Genomic DNA, 12,829 nt, shown 5'->3' with positions numbered 1-12,829 from the left:
TGAGAAACACTCTTTGGGTTGGGGAGGAGGGGAGATTTTAAAAGCCTGATTTGGCATCTGAGCTGACTTGTAACTAGCAGAGAGTGAAAATGCTAAAACAGCTGACAGGAGTAACCTTCATGGACTCAAAATAAATTATCTGCCTAGAGTCCAGAAAAAAATCTTTGTTATTTGACATACCTGCAAATTAGTCCATGTATTTTGAGATTTGTCTGAATCTTTTATCAGCTGTCACTTAAGTACTCTTCAGTGCAATGGTGATTTCATTTTGGGAAGAAAGATATTACAGTTAAAAGGTTAGTTTAAGTCTTGACAAAATTAGTTTGGTAGGCAATTCATTACAGTCTTTTTGTATGTACTAGGGCAAGTTGCTCTGTGCTTCAGCTCCTAATGCAGAATGATGATATTTTGGCAGCAGATGCTCATACTGAGTGTCTGTAGAGCAACTGACCCTACAGGGAGAAGCTACAGTGGTGAGCTCAGAGGGACAGCTTGCGAAGGTTTGAGGTAGTGTGCTTACTGTTCAAGTTGAGCAGTTGAGGTAGGCAATCAACACAGTTGCAGACTCGGTGAATCTCGTTCTGGTCCATAAGTGAGGCTGCTTAGAACAAAGTTGCATTATTTCCTTTTTCATGTGGTCATGCTATAAAGCAAACTCTGCTTGTCATGTGGCTGCATATCATGCTGCTGCTTCTCTGCATCTCTGGCATGCAGAGCTAGGCATGGAAGGTGATGGCTGTCTCACACAAGCTTCTCAAAGAGTAGCAAAGGTTTAAGTAGATGAAGAGTGATTATATGACTTCTCTGTGAAAGGAGAAATAGGAATGTAAACTCCTGCTAACAGCTTTGTAGAGCCTTGCTTTTGATGATGCTGTGCTAGACCTAGTTCTTCAGGTCCCAAGGGTGAGCCAAGATGCGTTGGAGGCTAGATCTGTTGTCTAGGGATTAGTTCTGCGCTACCCAAGGGGAGATCCAGACTGCTTCCCAGTGGTTTGGTGAAGCAACAGCAGAATTATGCCTGATTAGAAACAAACCATCTAATCCTTTTCAGCTGAAGGGATGGTGCCTGCTTTGCCAAATGTAGCATAGGCAGAAGATAAGAGATGTGAGATGATGATCTGTGAACTCCCTTTCCTTTCTGTATAAACACTCTACACACTGCACCTTCAGTTGCCTCTCCTCTTACCCAAAATTGTTGTCCAGTAAAAGATCACTGCTAAGCCTACGTCCAGCTATAGCTGCTCTCCAGGGCCTGTGGAACAGTGATAGAGTCTGACACAGCTAATCAAGAATATCAGTAACTCAGGGAAGGACTGACACAATGATATATTTCCTCATTTTTCAAGCAAGGCAAGAGTAAGAACCAGAAAAGTAAAGGTGAGTTCTGGGTAGCACTGGATTAGAGGCAGGAGCTGTTCAGTGACTGTCAATCTGTTGTGCTCCGTGAGATGAAAGAGGTTTGTGAGAAGGACCAACTGGGCAGTGCCGCACCCCAACACACCAGCTGCTTATGAACCTTTTCTGGCCTGGAGCTCACCTGAGACCATTGTCACAATGAAGGTGATGCAGGTGCCTATGGATGAGGTGAGAATACTCTGAGAGAGCTGGGATGCTTTCACCGTAATGCTGATTTGTCTCTCTACCAGGCAATGGTACATTCCTCCCATCACTGCGCAGTGTGCATGCAGTTTGTCCGGAAGGAGAACTTGCTCTCTCTGGCTTGTCAGCACCAGTTCTGTCGCAGCTGTTGGGAGCAGCATTGTACAGTGCTCGTCAAGGATGGTGTTGGAGTCGGTGAGTTCAAGGCGGATGTGGTACTGGGTCTGCATTTGCCATGTTGGCCGTTCTGATGATGACTGGCTGAATTGGTCCAAAACATCTCAGTGATGAGAAAATGGATGGAGCATGGAATGAGTATTTGTGACAAACTTAACTTGAACTAGTGGTCTTACCTGGATCCCTAGTTAGTGTTGGCATACCACCAGGAGAGCACTACTCCTGCCTAACAAAACGTGCAAGTCCACAGATCCATTTGCTGCTTTTCTCCCCTTGTGATCTCAAGAGCATGACTGTAACAAGTTAGAAGCTGCAAATCTGCTGCATTTTGAGTTTGCATCTCTCATGAAGTGTTGTTGCACTGCCCTTGGAGTGCTTGTGGATGCAAACATCTGTTCCCTTTGTGTTGGGTAGAAGCCAGTAGTTGCCAGAGTTGCTTTGGGTTTTTCCTAGCCTGTCCTTCATGCTGGCATGGCAGTAACATGCAATTTTCTACTTTAAGTATCTGACCGTGTGAATACTGGTTGAAGCACTTAGTGGCCCTGGATGCACATGTGCCCTGTCATCTTTCAGTGAAGACAGTTGGGCTTCACCTTTTCAGCAGCCCTGATAGATTTGTTTCACAGTTGTGTCCCTCTTGCCATAACAACAGATGGCTCCTAGGAAACTGTGTTGAATGCTCTCTGTGCATTCGCTCCTTAGTATAGGTTACACTGTGCTAAAATGTTGGTTTTTCTTCTCAGGGGTCTCCTGCATGGCTCAGGACTGCCTACTTCGGACACCAGAAGACTTTGTGTTTCCATTGCTGCCTAGTGAAGAGCTGAAAGACAAATACAGGCGCTACCTCTTCAGGGACTATGTGGAGGTATTGTCTCTTTCAGTTTTAAAATACCCTGGGTCAATTCACCAATGACTTGCAGAAATTTTGTTTTAAGTGTCTTGCATCTTTGATTAGGAATGCAGTAACTGCAGCAAAGCTGTCCCTGATAAACACGATGTGGCTGTTCCTGTAGGACAGCCTCACTGACAAAATGCTCTAGCAGGTTGCCAAAGTAAATTCTGCTGTAAGGTCACCCAGTAACTCCTTGGCTGGTGCTTGGCTCTTTTCGTGAAGCAGAATTCTCAGAATGTTGCAGCTGGGGACTTCAAACTTCAATCTGGGTTTTAAAGTCCTTCTTGCTCTTGCATAGATATTTTAGGTTCTGAAAAATAATTTGCTTACCTTAGTGTAGCCCATCTGAATTGACTTGTTCAATAACATTTTATTTGAGGTTTTTTGAAATTAAAGCAGCATTGTTAAGGTTAAATGTGCAGGAAGTATTCTGGTAACTGAGAACAGACTGCGAACTCTCGAGAAGCAGCGAAACAGTATGAAAGAGTGGTGTCACCTCTCTTCAATAAGAGACCCTTTGGGAGGGAACAGCCACCACAGGAGAGCAGCTGAGTACATTCTGGGGCATAAGGAGAGGATGGAGAAAGAGCTCAAATAGAGTAAAACTGTTTGTTCAGTGTCTTGGTGGGGTGTTATGGTTGTGTTGCTGTGCTTACTTGGTCTGTAACCCTGCATTTGAATTCCCTGTTCTAGAGAAGCTGTAAGTAACTAATACTCCCTTTCCTTATGTGGAAGAGGTTTCTCTGCTCTGTTAGCCAAGCCTGGTGACAGTTTTCACTCTTTTTCAATGAGAAATAACTGACTTGTGTGTTTTTGAGGATAGGAGTGGTTAAACTTGAATAGATAATGCTCTTCTGCACCCACTGCTGATCTTACCACCTTGGTATGTTCACAGAGCCATTATCAGCTGCAGCTGTGTCCTGGTGCAGATTGCCCTATGGTCATACAGGTACAAGAGCCGAAAGCCCGGCGAGTGCAGTGCAATCGTTGCAATGAGGTCTTCTGGTAAGAAACAGAAGGTTAAAGATGACAGGGAAAGTGTATGCTGTCCTCAGAGCTGCTCCATTTGCATGCCAACAGTTTCAATGTGTAGAAGCATCTCAAATGCTTTGCTAGAGTTGTTTGTAACTTGAGTTAGCTTCAGTAATTGGACACTTGAGGTCTGACTTCTGCGGGTGGTCAGCTGTCCCCTTGCTCCCTAAACTCCTTGGGAGTTGGGTGTTCGGACAACCAAGGAATGCAGGGCTTGAGTAATAAAGGGGTTACAAATCTACCATTCTCATATTTTGGCTAGGTTACAAATTTTGGTACAGACATAGTGACTGGTAGAGATTCTGGTAATAGATGCGTCACTGCTGTCTCCAGGTATTGAGTTTTTAAGTTTATTACAAGTATTTGACTCCCAGAGTGTCTGGTGTGTTTTGAGGCTCATGCGAGAATACATTTCTGCTGAATAGGAACACTAATGTTCCTTGTCTGACTTCAAGTATATATCAGACCAGAGAAAAAAGCTTGCAGGGCTGCTGAAGTGTCTTCTGCTCCTGGGTCTCCAGAATCACTGCTGTTGAGAATGTCTGTGGAGCGGAATACAATTGGTTTAGAGACCTAGCTTACTGGTATCTCCATGCAAATGGCCCTTACTCACCTGGGGCTGGTAAGGTCATGCTAATGCAGGTCGTGATATCTACCACTGGAGTCAGGCTAGTTGTAAAGCCAGCGGTGTGCCCCAGGCCTCTGCAGTCACGTTAGAGCAGACATAGGTAGACTCTGGGGAGGGAGGTGTCAGCCCTCAGACAAGTGATTTGTCAGAGAAGGCCTCAGTTCACTCCCATCCTGACTCCGGCTTCTGCACAAGAGTGTGGGGGTTTATTGGAGTTCAGCCTTGGTCTTTGCACTCTAGTAATACATAAGTGCATTTGCATCCCTTTCCCTCACTTGGCCTCCCAGGTTGTGGTCATCAGGAAAACCTCAATTTTTGAATCACTTCCTTGGAAATTAATATTATGTCTTTTTTTTTGCCCCTCCCCCCTCCATTAAGCTTTAAGTGTCGGCAGATGTACCATGCACCCACAGACTGTGCTACCATTCGGAAATGGCTCACGAAGTGTGCAGATGACTCCGAAACAGCCAACTACATCAGTGCTCACACTAAAGATGTAAGGACAAGCACCTGCATGTTTTTTCTTGTCCTCTAGTCCTGCCTCAGAAGCAAGATACAATTCTATACATATGTAGCATTGTGTGCTGCTTTTTCACAGACTGCAATTTCTCACGGCTCCCTTGGGACTGTGGTAGAACACAACTGAATGCCTTGGGAATGCTTTGTGCAGGAAGTCCAGCTGCCCTCCTGCAGTAAGGACCTGGTGGTCCTTATTCCAGACCTGGTGTGAATGTCTTTGGCAGCCAGGGGTGCTACCCTCCCACGGGCAAAAGAACTGTGGCTACTTTGAAATGATCAGTGGAGATGTATTTAAAATGGAAGGGGAGAACGTAGTAAGTGTGGAGTCAGTACCAAATAAGGCACTAGTGGTGTTTAAACCTGAACAACAGTGTGGAGTATTGTGAACTGGAAGGTGAGGGAGATAAAGTCTTGATTTGGCAAGGACAGCAAAATGGGGTAGATGAAGTCTGTAAATTAGACATTGAAGTACTTCTAGTGGATTTAGACCCAAGAGAAAAAAATAGTATTACATATTGTGCGCTCTAGTCTACATATAGAATTGTCTTTATAAGTTATAGATGTATTACCTTTATCCTCTAGATTAGCTGTCTGCAGACTGGAACTTTTAATGTCTTTTGGGGGTTTTGTGGCCTGACTTCAAAACAGTTCTTAGCTGGCATTTGTTCTACCATAGCCAATGACAATTGTGACAGTGCTAATTAGCCACAAGCTTCAGCCTTGTTATGAAAGTGGGTACTTAGATAGTAAGACTGGAGATCTTAAATTCTTTTTTTTCTCTGGAGAAGACGTCAGCATGTGATGGCATTGTTTCTGCTACTCTCTTTTGTAGAAATAAGGTTCTGTTATACTGAGCATTGTCCTGGCATACATTTTGCCTGCCATTAAACTTTATAAAAAGCAGCAAAACTCACTTCCTTCTTTGTACCTATGCAACCCGAAAAATGTAACTGAACTTGACACTCCAGGGCATCAGTGGACTGCTGGAGGAGCGAAGAAGTGTGCAGCCCTCACTATGGTCAGCCAGATTCTCTGCAGCTAGCTGTCATCTGTTAATGGCTGCTGAAGGCAGGATATAGAGCTAGGATATACAAGATTATCTTGTAGTCTAAGTAGCTGTGGAAGCTACTGTCATATGTGAACTAATCATGTCCCTATGCCTGAGCAACTGCTGAATGGTAACTCAGGCAGACCTTCAGTTTTACGAGGAGTAACAACAGCAAACTTGTTTTCTTGAGCAAGCAGTCCAGTGCTGCAGTGTAACTTCCCTGGCTTTGCCTTTCTGCCTCCTTTTTAAATAGAGCTGTCAGGAATTGGTGGGAGGCAGGGTGTATATATGTTAATATTCTCATATACACGTATGCATATTTTAAAAAAACAAAAAAAGCAGGAGGGGAATAATCACGCAAGTGGTGTCATTCTCCAGAAGGCTGCTAGAGACAGAGTTGGGTCTAACAAATGCTTCTGTTTCCCCAGTGTCCCAAGTGCAATATCTGTATTGAAAAGAATGGAGGCTGCAATCACATGGTGAGCAATTCCCTGAACACGTCAGATCTTCCTTGTTCTAAGCAGAATTTCCCCACACACACACTTTCCACTAACCAGTGCCTCCTGTCTCTTCTTTTTCAGCAATGCTCCAAATGCAAGCATGGTAAGTAGGATTTGGAAACAGTTTTCTCTGCAGTGTTTGTTAGTGGTGATGTTCTCTTCTCTTTTTTTGTGATATGAAGACAAATTGTGAATATTGACTGAAATATTTTTCCCCCTAGTAAAAGCTGAACAAGATATTAATTACAAGCTTGTGTGTGATAGCGCTTTTTTTTTCCACTGGCTGTGATCTCAACTGCATTCTGATTCAGTGCTGGTCTGGCTCCCTCTCCCTGACATATCCATTGTATAGAGAAGTCTCTATCTCTGCCGTAATATTAACAGTGGAATCCATCTCAGAGGAGAGTATTAAATGCTTTCCATGTAATTGTATTTGTCATCAGCTGAAAATACTGGCAGAAGTGAGCCATTTACTCAGATCAGCTTAAGTCCTTCTGCTTAGTGATGGAAATAATGAGCTTCAACACAGATGAAACTGCAGGAGCTGTGAATTGTTCTGCGTAACATTATCTGTTGGACTTCTCAGTCCACCCCTGTGCAATTAACAGCCTGAGTGTCTTTGGCCCATTGTGTGGTCCTACAAAATGGCAGCCTGTTCTTGCACTTATCTTTTCATGGCAGAATTGATTTCTGTTGCCTTGGAGTGAGATAGTTTGTATTCAGCCCTCTAAGTTAAGTGTGCCACTGGGAAATATTACAATATCAGAACCTTATTTGGAAGATGATTTAAGATTACTGTCCTCTCTCATTTCCTTTGATTTGGGGTCCTCAGTAGCACTGGATGTGCTTTGATGGAGCTCTGTGACAAGGGTGAGCAGGCAAGTGCTGAAGTACCATGGTGACTAGCCCTCGAGAAGGCTGGTGAACTCTGGAAATACAAATTTCGGTCTTTTATTATGAGTAACAGAGAAGTGATTCCTATTGTAGCAACTTAATCTCCACCTTTTTTCCTTCCCAGCAGAACACTCACAGCCTTGCTCTGAAATCAGGAAGCTGTCACGCGCGTTTTGCTATTGCTGTCTTTTCTCCGCTTTCTTCCCAATTCAGTGGCTCCTAACGTGAAGTGTCATAAACCACTGATATCTGAAGTTACCTGGATAGTTCCCTCCTCGAGAGAACTGAGGGCAGACTTTTTTTCATGAGTTAGTTCACTTTTGGATTTGATTGTTCATATTTTATTCAGCCAGAGGTCCGCACGGGGCAGTATGCCAGTGGTGGGGAGGATGCAACTGACAAATAAGACTGCAGCCTGCCTCTTCTTTAATCTAGAGTGACAGCCTGTGCAGAGCGCAAGTACAGTTCTGCCCATTGGTCTTGGTGTACAGGATGCAGCACTTCAAGATTTACTTTCCATAGTTGCATGGGAGGCTGTACAATGAAAATCTTCAAGACAGGCCGGTATTTTTGGCTCACTATTGTGTTCTTTATGCAAGATGATACAAAATGTATATGTTTCTTGGCTTAGCAGAAATATCTGAAGACAGATGGGCTGTGTCTCCTGAAGCTTTTCTTTTTCGGAAGTTTTTTTTTGTGCATCACAGTGGGTTTTTCGCTGTTTTCTGCAGACTTCTGCTGGATGTGTCTGGGAGACTGGAAGACTCACGGCAGCGAGTACTACGAATGCAGTCGGTACAAAGAGAATCCTGATATTGTAAACCAGAGTCAGCAAGCACAGGCCAGGGAGGCCCTTAAGAAGTACTTGTTCTATTTTGAGAGGGTAGGAGACATCTCCTTGGCCAGAGCTGCTGTAGCCTTTTAATGCTCCCTGCCTGGTGCAAAGGTCATTGCCAGCAATCTCCATGCAAGAAACTGCTCAAAGAGAATCTGTGCAGAATCTTCAGGCCCTGTTGTTTTTCACTCAAAATCCTACCCTGCGAGTCCCATCCAAACCAGTAATATTGTACCCAAAGCAAATCATGTTTGCTTGTGCTAGAGAAAATCAGTATTACCTATGTGCCACTACCGTTTTCCTGCAGGCTGAGTGCTGCTGCAGTAGATAGATATTGCTGCAATCATTTCCTTCCAGGATCGGGGAACTTCAGTTCCTTGCAGTATGTCTTTATAGAGACAAAGACTAAATAAACTGCCATGTTCAAAGCTCCATTGGCTGTAGCAAAGTTTTCCTAAAACTTCATGTAATCACATTTTTTGAAGTTGCAGTCAGAGCATCTCTGTCCACACAGCAGGCTCGATGCACCTGGCCATACAGTGCAATTCTAGAGCAGCATCTCTAGAAGAGAATGTGGTAGAGGTTCAATGCTACTGCATTTCAGTTTCCCCATTAAAATTAGTTTACTCTTCACACTGTGAGCCAAGTCCTTTGGTAAAATAAATGTGTTCATTCCTGGCTCTCCAGACCAGCAGGCTGTGGGAAATGGCCATGCTTACAATGTGCACATGGATGTTGGAGTTCGCTGAGCCCGTGTTAAATGTTAATTTAAACTCTTCACCTTTCTATAGAAATCCTCTAAGTAGGGGAATCACCGTTACTTTCCATCTTGTTAGACACAAGGTCATTGTGCGACCAGAGGGCATTCCCGCTTTGAGGAGCTGGGTTTGCTCCCTGCTCTTTGCTGCTGTCAGTCTGTTGTATACAGCCTCCGCTATTTGCTACTGGAGGTGCTGCCTTGCTGTTCTTTCCCACAGCATGTCTTGCCTTGCTGGACTCCTACCCCACTTCAATTTCTGCTTGCTAGAGCTTGTGCTTTTACAGCAGCGGTATTCTGGTCTCATGCCATTTTTTTCTTTCCCCATCTCCCGACCCCTTGCAGTGGGAGAATCACAATAAAAGCCTACAGCTGGAGGCACAGACATACCAACGAATCCAGGAGAAAATCCAAGAAAGAGTTATGAACAACTTGGGAACATGGATAGACTGGCAATACCTACAAAATGCTGCAAAACTACTTGCAAAGGTGAGTAGTTGTGGTTTGTTTGGCCCAGAGAAGAGAATACACACCAGAATGCTAAATTCGCAACACCAAGTGAAGAGGGAGTTCAGGGGTTGTGGGTATGTGGGAGAGTACCTCTGGTTAAGGACATGAACTAACCAAAAATCATCTGGAAGTGACCTCTGTGAAGTTATACTTTAACCACACAAGTTCTTCCAGGGAACGTTTAGGAAATTCCACCATGAAGTGTCTAGTCATGCTTGTCAGAAGGTAGCTTCTTAGCCTGTAGTGGTCACACAAATGTGACTGTGCTGACTTCCAAGTCTGAGATTTTTGTCCTTCTTTTCTCTCTCTTTCTCCCACTCCCCAACAGTGTCGTTACACCCTGCAGTACACATATCCATATGCCTATTACATGGAGTCTGGTCCCAGAAAGAAACTGGTAAGATGTTTTGCTCTTTTTTCTGATAGCTTTTTGGGGTGTAGCTGGGCTGGATTCCAGAGCTTGGCAGTGTCTGAAATATTAGTCCTGAGTTTGAGGTAAGGACAGGACAAATAATAGGTGGGTTTGCACCTTTCCTCTTCACTTCGAGTTGACCAGCAGCTCAGTCCTCTGATACATTACATTATTTTCCCAGGGCAGCACTGCACTTTCACTAACAAGCAATTTATCCAGAATGTTTTGAGGCTGGAAGTGTGTGTTTGTTCCTTGGTAAGACTTATCACAGTGCTGTGGGCCATATTTCATATGAAGAGCTGCTGGAGGATAGCTTTTCCAGCCGTGAATCAGGATGTAGTTTTGCTTTTTATTCCTGCTGTAAGTTCCTTGCTGGCTTGGAGCATCCTGTGGGCTGGACATGTCCAAAAATAGCCCTGAATTCGCTGAAGAGGTTGGTTCTTTGACTTAGTTGTCCAGTAAAACCTATTATCCAATCTCTCCCCATAGCATCATATGTATTCCCTGAGGCTGTGGACAGATGTTCTCTTCTGGGTCTGACTGTGCCAGTGGAACAAGTTACTGCTCCCAGGAGTGGTTACCAGTCCCTCTGCTCTGCTTGCAGAGCTGCTCACGAGAGCATTTCCTGACCCGTTTATGGCAAAATGAGCTGAGTTAGGAGATATTTGTCACTTACAGTGGTTTTAGGCTGACTGGTTAGTTTTGAGTGATGCAGGTTGGGGAGTGCTTACACAAGAAACTCCTGGAAGGGGTGATGCTGTGTAGCTGAAGGTGGATAAGGAGGAGGCACAAACCTGCTCTGGCAGCACAGCTGTCAGCAGAACACATTTGTCTGCTCCTCAAGTGTAGTGTGTGGTATGAAACTGCTCCACTAAACTGGTTTCTTGTTGCTGTCTCTAATTTTGCTCTTTGCAGTTTGAGTACCAGCAGGCCCAGCTGGAAGCTGAAATTGAAAATCTCTCGTGGAAGGTGGAGCGAGCAGACAGCTATGACAGAGGGGTGAGTGTTCTGCTTGCTTGAGTCTGCTGGCCGGATTTTGTTTGTTGGGCTTAACACTTCTGCAGGAGCGCTAAGGCAGTCAAGTTGAGGATTCTGAGAAACTAGATCCAGAAACGCACCTTTAGCCAGAGGATGTTGTAGAAGTGGAGTGCTCTCTGCCTTACGGGAGAGGAGGGAGGGCTACAGTGAGTCCTGTAAACTGAAACGGGACCAAGAAAGCTCTGGAGGAAGCTGCATGTAGCCCTCTGGTGAAGAGCAGATTCCTTACGTGCGTAGCCTTTTAGACAGAGCAGGAGCCAGGTAACTGCAGAGGGAGCCCACGTCAAAAGGAAGAGGATCTGCAATCTTGTGATCCAGAGTGTGTGTGAAGGTTGGAGCTTCTCAGGCTGAAGCCAAGTCTCTCCCTAAGGAAAATGAGCTCTTCTCCAAGTAATTCATGCTAACGGTTTCTACCTTCTGTTTTACCAGGACTTAGAGAATCAGATGCACATAGCAGAGCAGAGACGGAGGACCCTGCTGAAAGACTTCCATGACACATAAGACAGGAGGAAGTGACAAAGTGCAGGGGTGAGAGCAGCGAGTGAAGTGATGGCAGCTTCACCAGGATAAGCAGGCACTGCCTCTGGGAGAACACGGCCAAGGACAAAGCCACCCCTCCCCTTGCAAGTCAGACACATGCAAACACCACATCTTAGTCCAGTTTGTTCTCTTATCTTTCTGTTTCTGTTTCTGCCAGGCTAGAGGCCAGAGTTCAGATTGGCATATTTCCTGGGACATTTCCCTCCTGCCCTTGATGGTTTCAGAAGAGGAGGGAGTTTTTCTCTGAATGGCTGTTAATAGTATTAGATCATTGCAATTTATGTAATTTTCAACGGTTGTACAATTATACAGACAAACCTTAGAATAACACACAACCCTTTTTAAAAATAAATTGGCAGTGGAGTGTTTTTCCTTAATCTGCTTGTAAATTTAATGGGCTTTTCCCCCTCTCCCTCTCCCTTCCTCTGACCCAAAAATCCTCCTAGGCGCTGAAGGAGGTTTACAAAATATCTCAGCTAGATTTCCCGATGCTCCTTTAACCAGGGCATTGTAGCATTGGCATTGCACGAGGAGAGTGGCTCGTGTTAAGACTGGCTGCTGCTGTGTCTGACCTGACAGTACCAGCAGTAGCCGTGATTTAGTATGATTACCTGTGACATCTCTTTTCTTGTAAATCAGCTGTGCAGAATCCTGCTACACAAACAAAAGCAAACAGAGGAACTGTAGGGGAGAGACCAGGTTAATACTGGGGGATATGCCTTAAGTCAGGTCAGGTTCTGCATTTGATGGATTTTAGGTCTTCCATGTAGATTTTTGCTTTACTTGTTTTTGTGGGGAGGGTGTTGTATTGCCAAAGTGAGTGATGAGGGCATAGTAGCATACCGTTGTTAATCAAGGCTTGGGGCTTTTGCAGAGTGAAACAATCCATATTATAACAGTGCCATGCAGCCTGGTAAAGATTATTTGTGCCTGCTGGGTAACATGGCTGAGAAAATTTGATCCCATTCATCAAGGTGAAACTAAACACCACTACATTATGAGGAGGAAAAGATTATGTATGACACACTCCCTGGCACATGTTGGCATGTGGACGGGCACTTGAATACAGGTGCACTGCTTGTGCAGAGCCTGCACCAAGCCAGGCAGAAGACTAACTAGCAAAATTAATTTATTTGTATATTAGTATTGATACTGGTGGGGACTTATCAGAAAATTGATTGTTAGGAGCATGTGGAGCTTTTTTATTAACATTCTTTTTTCTAATGTAAAATACACACTAAAATAAAAATATGAAAACCTAGTTCATCTTAGTAGGGGTTAACATGAAAAAGGTTACTTAAATGCTGATGCTTGCCTGTTTGCTACAGGAAGCAGGCCACATGTTAAGATTTCACGGGCATGTATGTCACCTGCACCAAAAACATGTTGTTTGGAGCCAGTAAAGTGGAGCTGGAGTCTCTGATTTGAGGAAATCTTCACCTCTGCGG

The 12,829-nt window shown here is 44.4% G+C and overlaps 1 protein-coding gene across 1 annotated transcript in view; it reads left to right on the top strand.

The window, feature by feature from the left end:
* Positions 1-12,508, top strand: part of ARIH2 (ariadne RBR E3 ubiquitin protein ligase 2) — a 28,413-nt gene extending 15,905 nt beyond the window's left edge. The window contains exons 4-14 of the mRNA XM_009584378.1: positions 1,647-1,794; positions 2,520-2,641; positions 3,564-3,673; positions 4,707-4,824; positions 6,324-6,374; positions 6,477-6,498; positions 8,021-8,172; positions 9,227-9,370; positions 9,720-9,788; positions 10,719-10,802; positions 11,271-12,508. Of these exons, the coding sequence (XP_009582673.1) occupies positions 1,647-1,794; positions 2,520-2,641; positions 3,564-3,673; positions 4,707-4,824; positions 6,324-6,374; positions 6,477-6,498; positions 8,021-8,172; positions 9,227-9,370; positions 9,720-9,788; positions 10,719-10,802; positions 11,271-11,342 (1,092 nt within the window). The 3' untranslated portion in view covers positions 11,343-12,508. The remainder of the gene's footprint in view (positions 1-1,646; positions 1,795-2,519; positions 2,642-3,563; positions 3,674-4,706; positions 4,825-6,323; positions 6,375-6,476; positions 6,499-8,020; positions 8,173-9,226; positions 9,371-9,719; positions 9,789-10,718; positions 10,803-11,270) is intronic.
* The last annotated feature ends 321 nt before the right edge of the window (positions 12,509-12,829 follow it).

The sequence above is a fragment of the Fulmarus glacialis genome, unplaced genomic scaffold (assembly GCF_000690835.1).
Source record: "Fulmarus glacialis isolate BGI_N327 unplaced genomic scaffold, ASM69083v1 scaffold39838, whole genome shotgun sequence".
In the NCBI taxonomy this organism is placed as follows: Eukaryota; Metazoa; Chordata; class Aves; order Procellariiformes; family Procellariidae; genus Fulmarus; species Fulmarus glacialis.
This window is presented reverse-complemented; position numbering and strand designations above follow the sequence as displayed.